General features: G+C 50.4%; 1 protein-coding gene across 2 annotated transcripts; it reads left to right on the top strand.

Annotated features, from left to right (window-relative positions):
• Positions 1 to 1,026: 1,026 nt before the first annotated feature.
• Positions 1,027 to 13,310, top strand: PPIH (peptidylprolyl isomerase H). Of its 2 annotated transcripts, none has more exons than XM_055705604.1 (10): positions 1,027 to 1,178; positions 2,094 to 2,158; positions 2,759 to 2,782; positions 3,283 to 3,327; positions 3,725 to 3,767; positions 5,781 to 5,873; positions 7,400 to 7,487; positions 8,241 to 8,281; positions 9,519 to 9,607; positions 12,423 to 13,310. In XM_055705604.1, exons 1-9 carry the CDS (start codon positions 1,113 to 1,115, stop codon positions 9,585 to 9,587), a joined length of 534 nt encoding a protein of 177 aa, XP_055561579.1. In that variant the 5' UTR covers positions 1,027 to 1,112; the 3' UTR covers positions 9,588 to 9,607; positions 12,423 to 13,310. The 2 variants fall into 2 exon arrangements, with proteins under 2 accessions (XP_055561579.1, XP_055561578.1); XM_055705603.1 differs by lacking the exon at positions 12,423 to 13,310 and adding an exon at positions 11,176 to 11,350.
• Positions 13,311 to 13,643: the final 333 nt, after the last annotated feature.

Below are 13,643 nucleotides of genomic sequence, written 5' to 3'. Positions count from 1 at the left end.
AGCCTGGAGAAGAGCTGGTTCCGGGGAGACCCCAGAGACCTGCCAGAGCTTGGAGGGGGTTCTGAGAAAGAGGGGGCACATTTTTTGGCAGGGCCTGTAGCGATAGGGCAGGGGGTGATGGTTTTGAAGTAAGGGAGGGTAGATTTAGCCTAGATGTGAGGAAGAAATGTTTCAGAATGATGATGAAAGGCTGGCACAGGTTGCCAGCAGAGATGGTGGACACCCCCAGACCGCACACAAATCTTTGGGAATTTTGGAACAGAAACGATGTGCGGAATTGAACTTTATAATTCAGGATAGGTTATAAAGCAGGTATGTTTAATTCACTGGCAGGCATCAGGGTGCGTAATTCCAAAAACACCTGGTGCCTTGACTTCTTAGTGCATGTGTGATTTAAAGTATACATTCTTACATATTCAAGAGATGCCTGAGAATAGGTGGGGTTAGGATAACTAGTCTACCGAGAAGTCATTAACCTAAGTTTTCTCCCATTTGCGCGCTGTCTCCTGGTGGTGGTCACGGAAGTCGGTGAGGATGAAGGCTCAGGAGTCTCCCTCGCTCCGAACTTGTCACCTTTGCTTTTGCGCAGACTCAGTTGTGTCTTGAGTTTCTTCCAGACCATAAAACAGAACAGATCCAGTTTTCAGATCTCAAGGCGCAGATGGTTGATACCGGTGTCTTACCAGCACAGGAGCACCCCAGGCCCACGTTAGCAGTACAACGGGCCCCAGGACGGGGCCTGATTTGCAAAGTCACGCTGTGAATCTCCTCTTTGTACGTACCGTGAGAGTTTTCATTATTCTAAGTTTTCCATATCCTGTTAATCTAGTGATTTCTAAGCTTTCTATCAGAAACGCGCTCAGGGGGTCGCTGGTGCACCAGGACCGACCCGTTGGCCGTGCTGAGCCCCCCATGGCGGCCCAGGCCCCCCCAGCTGGGCCTGGACATTCCGGGATGCTCATCGGGATAAGGGATAGCCCCGGACAGCCTAGGGACGCGCCGCCCCGCTCCCCGCGTCAGCCACTTCCGGTTCCGGACCGACCCCGGTTCCGGGCCGGACAACTTCCGCTTCAGGGCCCGACAACTTCCGGTTCCGGGGCGAGGCGGCCGCAATGGCGGTGCTGGCTTCCAATCCCAACAACCCCGTCGTCTTCTTCGATGTCAGCATCGGCGGGCAGGTGGGCTGGGTGAGGGGGCTGGGCAGGGCCCCTGCCCCCGGGGAGGTGGCGGGGGGGGGGGGGGCGAAGGGGAGCGCCCGGGGTGGGGGCGGCCCTCGCCGTGTTCCCTGGGGGGCTGCGGCCATGGGGGGTTCAGGGGGTCGCTGTGGGGCTTGCAGCGCTGCAGGTGGAAGCGCCGGCAGTGGTGCAGCGGGAGGGGGGTGCAGGGGGCGGGGGGGGTTGTGGGGTTATGGGGGGGACTGGGAAGGGCCTGCAGGGAGTGGGGGGGTTGCAGGGAGCAGAGGGGGGGCTGTAGGTTTACGGGGGGCACTGGGAAGGGCCTGCAGGGAGTGGGGGAGGGGACTGTAGGGTTATGGGGGGGCACTGGGAAGGGCCTGCAGGGAGCGGTGGGGGGTGTAGGGAGCAGAGGGGGCTCTGTAGGGTTATGGGGGTGCAGTGGGAAGAGCCTGCGGGGGGGGGCGGGCTGTAGGGTTATGGTGTGCACTGGGAAGGGCCTGCAGGGAGCGGTGGGGGGTGTAGGAAGTAGAGGGGGGGGCGGTAGGGTTATGGGGGTGCAGTGGGAAGGGCCTGCAGGGAGCAGGGGGGGGCTGTAGGATTACGGTGGGCGCACTGACAAGGGCCTGCAGGGAGCAGTGGGAGGTGTAGGGAGTGGGGGGGGGGGGGGGCTGTAGTGTTATGGGGGGCACTAGGAAGGGCCTGCAGCAGTACAGTGGGGGGTGCAGGGGGTGGTGGTGGGCTGTAGGGTTATGGGGGGTCACTAGGAAGGGTCTGCAGCAGTGCAGCAGGGGGTGCAGGGTGCGTCAGGAGGGGGCTGGTGGGGTGGGGGTGCAGCAGGGGTTGGGTCTGTTGGAGCTTCCCTGCCTGCGGGGGGGGAGGGTGGTGTGTGCGAAGCTGACCTGGCCACTGTCTCCCCAGGAGGTCGGGCGTATGAAGATCGAGCTCTTTGCTGATGTTGTCCCCAAAACAGCGGAGAACTTCAGGTAAGGAGCAGCCTGTGCTCCTGCAGCGCCACCTGGACCTGGCTGCAAAGGCTTTTCTATTTGGGACTGTCTCTGGTGACAGAGGGGCTACCTGTCCCCCCAAACCACTGCAGCTGCTTTGCTCCTTCCTCCGTTCCTGGAGCGGTGTGACCATGCGGCATCCTGACCGCTCAGGGGAGCCCACCTGGTCGGAAGGTGAAGGACCCCAGCCCCTCTCGGAGCTTCTGATACGCTCACTCCATTTATAAAAGGCAGCATCTCAGTGTCACGGTGGAGGTCTCCTTGGCACCCAGTTCTCTTGCCAGTGCCTGAAGGACGTGCCACTTGGACATCCCACTTCCAGGGGAGAGATGGATGTGCCCTGTTCTCTGTGAAATGTGGTGCTTGCTCCCCATTCACCACCTCTTACCGCCTCGGTGACCTCCTCAGCTGCAGATAGCGCCGAAATCTGTGGTGAAATGGGAGTTGGGAGGAGTTACTGCCGGCTCCAGTCTTGTTGGGGATATCCCAACAGTCAGTACGAGTTTGCTGAACGGAGCCCCCTGTGTCCTCAGGGTTCAGATGTGCCTCACGCTCTGCTCTCTTTTTTTTGTTTTCCAGGCAGTTTTGTACAGGTGAATTCAGGTATGTGGGTTATAGCGTCGTTTTAAGTAGCCTGTTCAAAGAAATGGGACTGAGTGAGTAGGAAGAAGGCTCACTTGGAAGTTTCTCTTACTCTGCCAGTAAAAAAGAGTTATGGAAATAAGCTCTGATGAAATTGTGATGGGCTCAGTCAGTCATGGAGGCGGCAGACTTTCCCTTTTAGACATGAATTTGTTTGTGCTTAGGTTGCTTTACAAAGCCCTGTCTGCAAATCCCACCTGTTCACGCTTCAGGTTGCAGTGGCATCTCGTAGACGTGACGGTATGGAAGTTGTAGGAAATCGTGTGTCATTTAATGTGCAGAGCCCATTTGAGATTTCCCTTTCCCTCTGTTAGCACCAGCTGAAAGCCAGGCTGCAGCGCTCGGTCGTATAGCCTGGCTACTAATGTATAGGGCAACCCTTTGGGACTTGGAATTCTGGGAGGGTTTTGTGTTGGCATATCCGGTAAGTTGCCATGATTTTCCTTTCTATTTCCTTCCAGGAAAGATGGTGTCCCTATAGGTTATAAAGGAAGCACTTTCCACAGGTAATTCATGTGCTTTTGTGTTGGCCGTCAGAGCTAGGTGTGGGTTTGAGACCTGCCTCAAGGCACTGTTGGTCTGGGGGGCATTTGTAGGTCATGATCTCATCCTGCTGTGGGTTTGGGGGTGCTGTTAGGTGTGCACACTGGGGTCACTGGGAGGGATCCCCCATTACTGGTGTACCAGGTCAGAGATTGTTTTCTGGCATCTTGTCACCTAATCACTATCCCTGGTTGAAGAGCAATAGGTCCCAAATTAGCTAGTAGTTAATATTTATTGTAGATTTTAGACTGTAGCATTCATAGACCCTGATAACTTGTGTGTGCTGTGAGGCACAACTCCTTTTTAGCACATATTGAGCCATTTGTCTACTGAGAACTAAGTATTGTTTTACTTTTTTAGGGTAATAAAGGATTTCATGATCCAGGGAGGTGACTTTGTAAACGTATGTACTTCTGTATTCCTCTTGTACTTTTCCGTGTGGTATAACGTGCAGCTGTTCCCATGCTGATTTGCGGGATCTGTTGCCTCTCTTTTGGGGTCCCCAGTAGTAGCTGGAGGTTTCCTCATCGCATTGCTGTCATCTTACTGCAAGAGACTAGAACGTACTTGGAAAACAAATCCAGAGTCTTGGGTGAACATACCTTCTTTCCAAAATATTTCCTCTTAAAAAAAAGCATGGCGGTACAGGTAGAGGCTTTTGAAACTTTCAAAGATTTTTTTTTTTTTTAACCCTGTTGTCCTTCCCTGTTCTCCTGTCCCCCCAAACAAGAAATCCTGTGAATTTCTATTAGCTTTGTGGAGGGAGAGTCTCTAAGTCTAGAACCAAGTATCTAGTGCAAGAGATAGTTTAAATGAAAACTCACTTTTTGTGAAAAGACTTCGTGCCCACAGAGGTGGTCACACTCTGGCTTGGGGATACGCAGAGTGCCGGCGGAAGGCTGGAGGCCCACAGGGTCTCCTCGCTGTCCTAGGACCCAGTAAAATTATTTCACTTCTGGAAATGTTTCAGAATCTCCGGGAGGTGATGAAGCTTTTGTTAATACCAAATTTATAAAAGTTGGTTGCATGAAAGTCACTGAGAGAACTGACCCACACAGCAGGTGGCTCAACCACACCAGACTTCTAGCCAATTTTTCTAATTTTGTCAATTGTGATGCCACTCAAACGTCCCAGTGGGCTTTATTGCTTCCACTGAAGCTCAACAATAATTACGGATTGCACCAGTATTTGTAATTTATATCTTACACTTATTAAAAAGTCACTTGAGGAGCAAGAAGGGTCATGCTGACCACTAAGGTAGGGTTTGTGTTCCCGTCTCAGAGCTGACAGCTGAAGCAAACCACAGAGAACAGGAGGAAGAGAAGCGAAGGCGAGGCGAGCAGAGCAGAAGATGTGGACTTGCATGTGCTGCTGTATTACTGGCGTTTATTTTCCTGTTAAATTTAGCCTAATAAAGAATGCATACATTAAGCAGAAAGGCGATAAAGGGAGACAGGTTGCAGCAAGGCAGAACTGCCACAGACAGGGAAAATCCACACAGAACTGGAAATTACGGTCAGAATAGTAAATCTGACTGTGCCAGAGGTGCCTGTTTGCATTGCTTCTGCGGCTTTCCCCGAAGGGTTCCTCGCTGCAGCGCCTTTAAGGCCACTCTGTCTGTTGAAAGGTCCCTGCTCGGTCCTTTTGGCATCACACAGGAGTGTCTCTGCCGCGCTGCACCCGAGGCAGGGTGGCCTTTCATCAGTCCCACAAGTTCATGCGTCCCATGTGAATCGTGTGTCATCCTTCCCCAAAGTTACAAACTTGTGAGCAGTCAGAGCTTGCAACCTGCGGCCGTTATGGGCCATGCAGCTTGAATTTATAATTGTCTTGAGATCGGAGTGCCGGGGCTTGTAGTTAAGTACCAGATGCCTTGACTTGGTAGAAAGTGCAGCAGAGATTGGAAATTCCGTGGTTTAGAAACTGTCCTTGCTGAACAGAGAGATCATTTCCCCGTTTCCAGTAAAGTCACAGAAAATAAGGTGAAATAAGTCAGCACGCCATCAGCTACCAACTTTTTCCACACAATCACTTCTGCTTTCCTTGTCACACCATACCTTTGTGTCCCCTCCCTTTTCTCTGCGAAGTCCAGGTGGGTCCGTACCAAGCCATCTATAGGCTCCATCTCACTCTGGGAGGCTTGGATTAACCCTCAGCATCTCCGTGGGGTTCTGCCAACGTGGGGATGGCAAATGATGTGCGCTGTGGTTAGAAAGCAGTTGCTGTTCCTCTTCAGCGATGAAGTGTTGAATGTGTTTGCTGCCAGGGTATATAAATGGGCAGTTACAGCATCCATTTGGGGCTCTGCTTCACCCTGTCCCTTTGCCTGGGGATTTTAAATTTAATTTTTAAATTGTTCTGTAGCAGTTGCTCCAGAACAAATGCTGTGGCTTGACTGGGTGCCTCTGTCACGCAGGGAGACGGCACTGGAGTAGCCAGTATATATAGGGGTCCTTTTGCAGATGAAAACTTCAAGCTGAAACACTCTGCTCCAGGGCTGCTTTCTATGGTGAGTAAAAAATACTGACATTGTAAGACTAAAAAAAGCTTTTGGTACTTCCTCTTTGCCCTTTTCCTAAGTGTGTAAATTATTTGCCAGACAACAGAAATCTCCACCCTGGGATACAGGGTCTGCTTTGTAACAACTACTAGTCAGAAGTCTACTCATGGGTTAATGTGTTGAGTAACACAAAAGTCTGGATTCTGCTGCATCCTTTTGGTTTTTACCTGTTGGAGTGCTGGGGCAGGTGGTTTTTTTTATCAGCTTTTGGAACAACGTGATTCTTCCAGCTTTTTTATAGTGGCGAGTGGTGGTGGTTTCTTCTTCCCTGATACTGTTGTCAAACACTGACCTCGGCAAGGATGAAACAGAGAGATTTGGGAGTTTCAAAGCCGTAGCGGTGTTACCATGGTATCTTTTATAACATATTCCAGTTCAGCGTCGTAGGAAAAACTGCAACATTTGCATGTTGCCTGGTAGGAATGACGCTGACTTTTGCAGGGGAAAGCAAGTGGGGCCAGTGTTTCAGCGTTCCTGTCCACAACTGCTGCTTCCCCAGCTCTTTGAGCTGCCCTGCCCTTAGAACCGCTTGCTTAGGGCGTTCACTGTTTGGATTAGTTATTTATCTGGTTCAAAACACGGCCCAAAAAGAGGTGTCACGACACAGCTAAGCAACCAGTGTGTCGTGGTGTGGGAGAAGGGATCCACGCTGGTATTACCAGCTTTGTTTTAAAGTGGCATGGCTCTGGAGTCATTCTGCTGGGCCAAACCATGGTCCATCCCAGCTGGATGCTTCTGGAACTGGCTAGCAATAAGTAAAAATCCAATGTGACCATGTGCAGTCCTGCAGCTGCAAAACTTGCCCAGTTTGCTTGTCGGCACAGAAGCGTGCTTTAGTATTGCCTGGTTGTCAGCAGAGCTTTGAAAAATTGAAATGGATTTAAGTGTTGCCGAGATGTTTTCTCAGGAGAGTGTGAATGCTCTGGGTGTTGTGCTCAGGTGTGAATTAAATTCCACATCTGCATCACTCTATTCCCGTGAGCCCTGCGCCGATACAATCGTTACCTTTCTCATCCTGACATCAGAACAGACACTTTTTTTTCTTTAATTCTGAGGAAACCTTCTGAATAGCAGAAATCGGCCGCTTTTTTTTCCTGCCCTGGTGCCTGGCTTTCCATTTTCCTTTAGGAAATACTGCAGCCAGTAAGTGCGCACCACCAAAAAGTTCAGCCCTTTTTCTGGAGCGTGTTCTAGCACCCAGATTTCAGCACAGCCTTGTGCTGAATGTGCTTTTGTAGAAGTGTAAGAAAAAGTTGGTAATGTGGCTTTTGTGCACACCAGCATGACGAGACGTGGCGTGCTGCGTCCCAGCACAGGGTACTCCCCTCCAGATGTTTATCTTCCTTCCTTCCTTCATGTAGCAATAAATTAAAAATAAGCTAGGGTAGGTCTAGAGCAGCAGCTCTTTTCTGCCTTCAGTTTTGGGAAGTATTGAAATTGTACATTTTTTGTATTTTGCCATTCTTCCCCTGCAGGCAAACAGTGGTCCAAGCACCAACGGCTGTCAGTTCTTCATTACATGCTCCAAATGCGACTGGTTGGATGGAAAACACGTTGTGTTCGGTGAGTACCTGCCACAGGGGCCGCGGGTACCGGCTCACAGACACTAAAATAAACGGCTTGTTCTTCCCCCCGCGCCTGTGCTAGCAGAGGTACCTGTGCTGCCAGGCACTGAGAGGGAACGCTATTGAAATGAAACACTTTTATTTTTTCCCTGGTTAGCTTTAATCCAGATCAGTTCCTTGATCGGTGTATCGTGTTCCTACACAAATCCTTGTGCCAGTGCAGAAGACAGATGAGTGCAGGGATGCCTTTCTTCTCCGCTGTTAGAATTTTCAGCAGAATTTTTAGACAGTATCTCTGCGAAACCACGTCTGCTAGCGTTTCAGGCAGTGCCACTTGAGCTGTAGGGTTTCCAAGCCTTTAAGCTGATTCCTGCTTACTGCTTTCTCCAGTTCTTCAGTAACCCTGATGCCATTCGTCGCTGGTTTTGCATCATTACGAGGGTGGTGTTGATAGGTGGGTGTTTGGGCTGTATTTTTGCGCAGCTGGTGGCTGTAGGTCTCAAAATCTAGACTTTTACAGGTGCCACCCCTGGGATGGGAAAATGCACTTGATCTGTTCTACACGAGGAAAGTATTTTCAGAGGGATTGTTTCCTTTATTTAGAGATGGGCAACAAACCCTGAAGTGCCCAGTAGCTACATACACTGCCCAAGGCTTTCAGGATGGGCAAAAATGCGTGTACCTGTCATGAGTCGGGAGGAGCAACGGTAAAAACTGGCCGTATTGAAACGGATCAATTTTCTCATTCTAGGTAAAATTGTTGATGGGCTGTTGGTCATGAGAAAAATCGAAGTAAGTGGAATTCTCTTCTTTCTCTGTGAATATCCATGTTGGAAAGTCACGTAGAGGATTAGCAAGGGTTGTTGTGTTCTCTCCCACTGCCTGTTTACAGGAACTGGGGAATACCAGTGTTGATAACTGGTATTATCAGTTCTCATCTTTATAAAGTAGCAGGAAATCTGTTGAGGCAAAGGCTGTCATATAGATTGACTTTCGAATTACTGTGCTCTTGTGGTTGCTGGCTGGTCTTTGAGTGGGGATTGGGTCTTGTGGCTTTATTTGCAACGCTTTGCATTTGTTCAGGAAGCTGAATTAAAAAGCTGTTCCATCAGCAACTCAGACAAGAGCAAAAAGCAGATCCCTTCTGTGCCACTGCCTGGGATTATTCAGTGGATGCTGCATCATCAGTTCTGCTGATCCGTGATCAGCATATGCAATAAGAAAAATTAAACTGATCTTCTGATGGGCTTCCAGGAGCTGAAGATAAAGACACTCAGGGTGGTAGCTGCCACCAGCTTTGTGCCGGGGTGTCATGGCAGGATCACGAGTAGGTTTAACAAAGAGCGTTGAGTTCTCCAAGGCAGTGGACACAGCTTCACTGCACACGCAGGGGATAATGTGCACGAGGGTCTCTAATCTCAGTCTAGAAAGTGGGGCAAACACAGAGCTGTGAGGTGTGGAGAAAAGGTCACGTGCAAGGAGCTGTAGAGCATGATACAGCCCGTGTTTTGCCAGAAGCACTGGTGGAAGGGTTGTGGTGTGCCGGCTTTGTGCATCACTGCAGGAAGGGGCAAGTTAAAGGAAATAAATAAGAGACTCATGAAAGAGCAGCCGAGTCCAGCAGAACGAGAGGTTCAGGATGAGGGTTGCGTTGTGACTGCCTCGTGCGTAGATTCCCTTTCTGTACAAATACAAGTTGGCTTTGCTTGTTGCAGCTGTAATTAGTAACTTTTAAAGATTTAAGCCAGAGCAGCCTCAAGTGATCTCGTGAGGAGCTCTCCAGTTTTTGCTTTGTTTCTTCCCTCCTGTTCCGAGGATGGGGGGTCTGTCAGTATCCCAAACTGTGCACGGAATCTGGCTGGGTCCGTTGCCAAAACGTGTAACGGCGCTTCCGTGTTACTCGGAGCTGAGTCTCGATTTCCCTGCTCCTGCTGTACAGGCATCTCTTAGCCAGTCTTCAGGTACCTGTCACTCACTGGTGAGCAGTTTGCCGTGTTTTTATAACGTTTAACTTTATGTTTGTCCTCAGAACGTGCCTACAGGTCCCAATAACAAACCCAAGCTGCCGGTTGTGATCTCTCAGTGTGGGGAAATGTAAAGCAACGGAGCAGAAATGTGGTAAGTCTCATTCATCACAGGCACCCAGTGCAGCTGAACGCCAGGCTGCTCTGCGCCTTGCTTTTCTCTTGACTTATTTCCACGTCCATCTGAGCCTGCAGAGAGCTGACTCAGCTCCGTGAGGCACCAGAAGATGCTTCTCTGACAGCGTCAGGGTTTTTTGCCAGCTCAACCGCCTGAACTGGCTTCCCTCTGGGCTACACCAACACCACAGGCAGTGCTGGAGGGGTGAGATTTTGCAGCTGGGATCGAGGGGAAGATGGGGTTGGGCTGCCTCGAAGCCTCGGCTTTAGACACCAGCGGATGAAAGGGAGCTGTGGCAGGAATCCAGCCGGTATTACCCGGGCAGTCGAGTGGGTGCAGGCTTCGTTTTGACCTGCCGGTGGGTGAACCCTCTGATCGCTATAGAAAGAGGAGCAGCCATGTGTGGGGCAGGCAGTGATCAAGGAAAGAAGAGGAGAAAGAGAGGACTTGAGCCTCCTTGCTCAGTACAACTCAAAAAAATACCACTGTCCTCATCTGAAGGGAGATGTTTCCAGCATTTCCTATTATTCAGGCTTCGTTTTGACTAAACCAATAGGCTCAAGACGGAGCTCAGGCTAATGTACGGTATTGTTTCCATTTGTCCGCCCACTTTGCCGTAAAAAACACAAGCATTTAAACAAATCTGTCTCGATTTCAATGTGTCAGGCTGCAGCTTGTAAAAAATCTGCTGTATTAGCCTTTTGGTTGCGGATTTTTCAAATTTCAGCCAGTGGGCAGGCACTGACAAAAGCAGATCCCCACCATTTTTGACCTTCCATTAAATGATGTCTAAAGACATCTGGAATTGCCCATGAAGATGTGTCCCTGCTTCTGTAAAAAAGGTCTTTCAGATCTGCAGAGCTTCAGACTCTTGGGAGCTCCTCCTGTTTGATGAAGTGCTAACAGGGAATGCAATCATTCTTTCATTTTCCTGGTACTTCTGGTGGTGGTTGTAGGTTTTTGAGGGGACAACCTCGTTAACGGGCTTTCTTGCAGGTGGGAAGACCCGTGCTGATGGGTCAGGTCCCCTTTAGGGTTGTCCTCAAGCCCAGACTTGTTGGTCATTTCAGTTGGGCGTCCACGATCCCTAGGCAACATCCAACTTGAGACTGGCAGGTTTTCATTTCTAGGTACGAGGCTGGTGTCACCACGTGTAGGTCCCAGCCAGGTCTTTGGAAGCGCCTTCCTGTACCCTTCTGCCGCTGTAGACATGGACAGCATTTGTCTTGCCCAGCTTCAGGCAGCTAAAGCGGGTATTTGTCAAGATCCTTTAAAATCAGCCAGGAGAAACGGGCACTGTTGGGTTTTTTTAGGTTCAGAGGTAGCGGGGGATGCCCGGCACAGAGAGCCAGGACCACTCCCAAGTTTTCTAGCTCAGAGTTGGGTTGAAGTGAGTTAGTGCACGCAGTGAGTAGCACTCACTTGCAAATCACTGTAGTGGCACCCAGTGTCACTGTGCAGCCTTGTTGTTGTAGGATAATTGGGAATGGCTTGTTGGGAATGAGTTGGTCCAGCATTTCGGACCTGTTTCTTCTTTGTTTCAGTGTTCCTTCACCTGTGCTGGCTCCATGTAGTTCCAACTCCAACCACTTCCAACTCCAGCCAGTTCCCCCACTGCCCCCGTCCTCTCGATGTTCTCCTGAAATTATTTAACAATTGGCATCACTCTTTTTTTTTTTTAATGTTTTGCAATGTAAATAAAGAATTTTTGTTAAAATATCTGTACAGTGCACATCAGTTAATGTGCTTGGGAACAGATTCTTCAGGGAAGAAGGGCTGTGGCATCCTCAGCAATGTGCAATATCCCTGGCTGGGTCAGTAGGGAACATGTACCGTGCGTGGGGTTGGGCATTTGCAAAATGGGAACAAAGGGGTGCAAGGAGCACAGCAGAGTTGTGCTACACCAGCTCCTTTACTGGGCAGCTGAGTAAGGCTGCCTGGCAGAGAGGTTCTGGGCATCTGGAGGATCTTCAAGAACCAGCACGGAGAGAGTGCGTGGCACTGTTTTGATCTCATGTATTTTTCTTCCCATGTGACATGTCACTTGGTGGAGTTTGGTTTTGGTGGGGTTTTTTTGGTGTTCTGCTGGTTCTGCATTCCTATTACTGAGGCCGAAGGAATCGGTACGGCGCAGACATCCATCACCGTGAGTCTGCTGGGCTCTGGGGTGAGTTATGTTGTAAATGAGCGTTGGTAACGCCTCCCCTGGCACACAGCGGCACCAGTGTTTCAGGGATTCACCTGGGTGCTGCAGGCGCGTTGGAGCAGGGCTTTGGGCTGGGAAGCAGAGGAGGATTGTGCTGCAGGAGTAGAAACTGGGGCTCCTTATCTTGCACGGATACAAAAAGCGCAGCTGAAGCTGCAGGCTGGTGGAAAAACTTCCCCGCAATTGGGTTGCAAACTGGCCTGCCCGCTGGGGGACGAGGAAGCACCCTTCCTGGTGACTGGGCTGCAGATTAAAGGTAAAGGAGTTGGGACAAAGTCTGTTGTGTCACGTGTGGGCACTTCACGCCATCCGTATACGGCCCCTCGCTCGTTGGGCAGCGGGAGCGCGTTGTGTGGGGCTGTCTCGGGGTGGTGCAGGTGGTGTGCTTACTAGCACGTTACACGGCGTTGGAGAGCGAGTGCAGATCCTGCAGGTGTGCTTTGGCGTGTGCTTTTTTATCTGGTGACTTGTTCAAAGTCCTTGGAGCAGGCTCGGGCTCTCGGGTCTCCATTCCTGGGATTGCACGGCTGCTGAGGACGCTTGTTTCTCTCCAGCCTGAAATGTCTCACCTTCTTAGACCTGCAGAACATCAGGCGAGGAAAGAATCACAAACCATGCCATCCCTTTCCAGCCCCAAAAAGACTTTGCAGAGGGCAGGCACTCTCCTATGGGATGGGGCTTGAAGATTCCCAATAGGAAGGAGAAAACTGGAGCCGGGTGACAGCTGTGAGGTGGAGGTAACCAAAACCAGAGGAATTTGGCTGCTGGTCCTGCTCCAGGAACGTGTCCGGATGGCACTTCCCTGTGGGATTTAGGCAGGAGCTCAGCCCCTCAGTGCTGAGCTTTGCAGTTTGAATTTGGTACCCAAATCCACGGTACTTTTTTCACCAGGAAAAAACAGCTTCTTTCTGGGTCTGGGCTCAGCAGCACTTTCTCAGCCTGATGTATTTATGCCACTGTGATCAGCTGGTCTCACTTCCCACATAGCAAGGGTCACAGAGCTTCCCCAAATTAATTAACAGCGGCAAATCCATTACAGCCTCTTTGAAAGTTGTTCCAGCGGGTAATTATATCCCATTATGTTTCTCTTTGATGCTGAATGTGCAGAGCTTTGGCTTTCCAGCGTCTGTATCTTGCCGTCCCTCATCTGCTGGCTGAAAGTGTTCTCAGACCACATTTGTAGGTCTAATCCCGCCACGATGAAGTTCCCCCACCGGTTATGTAGCAAGTTCTGGAATCTCCTGCTGTAGAGCAGCTGGTGGATCTTCTCCCTCTGAGCTCCAGCATCTCCCTCCAGCTGTGGATGCTGCAACTGGAAATGATGTTTCTGGTTGCCTCTGTGGATCTGGGGAGCGGATTGGCCTCTGGGACCCCCAGAAGATGTCGTTAACTGTCGGGTGACCCATGTTTTTTTCTGCTGGTGCATGGCTCTGACATCCTCACCAGCTTCATCGCTGAGGTTTGGAGTTTTCTCCCCATTTTTCTCCCTTTAGGGTTTCCCGTGTGGTGGATTCCCTATTTGCCATGATACTTTAAGATGTATTTTTCAGTTGATTTCCCAAGCATCATCCAGCTTTGATATCATTTTAGTTCCTTTATCAAGGTTGTAATCCTGATACAGATTTCATCATGCAGGCGGGGACTCCGGGTAGGCCGGTGAGAAAAGAGAGCCTGTGGAGTTGTATTCTTTTAAAGTTTTAAAGCTCTTTCCTTTATTAGCTGAGTGGGAGATCTCATGGAAAAGTTACCAAGGCAGCTTGACCTGTGTCCATAAACCCACCATGGTGGTTGGGGGGGTTGACCTTG

This window comes from Falco cherrug, chromosome 3 (assembly GCF_023634085.1).
Source record: "Falco cherrug isolate bFalChe1 chromosome 3, bFalChe1.pri, whole genome shotgun sequence".
NCBI classification, from domain to species: domain Eukaryota; kingdom Metazoa; phylum Chordata; class Aves; order Falconiformes; family Falconidae; genus Falco; species Falco cherrug.
The sequence above is the reverse complement of the archived record's forward strand: the minus strand, read 5'-3'. Positions and strand labels throughout refer to the sequence as shown.

Excerpts from the sequence above, each read along its gene's own strand:
- PPIH (XM_055705604.1), top strand. The coding sequence starts at position 1,113 with ATGGCGGTGCTGGCTTCCAATCCCAACAACCCCGTCGTCTTCTTCGAT. Across the intron at positions 2,159-2,758 it reads AAAACAGCGGAGAACTTCAG|GCAGTTTTGTACAGGTGAAT; the intron begins GTAAGGAGCAGC and ends TTTGTTTTCCAG. Across the intron at positions 8,282-9,518 it reads TGGTCATGAGAAAAATCGAA|AACGTGCCTACAGGTCCCAA; the intron begins GTAAGTGGAATT and ends GTTTGTCCTCAG.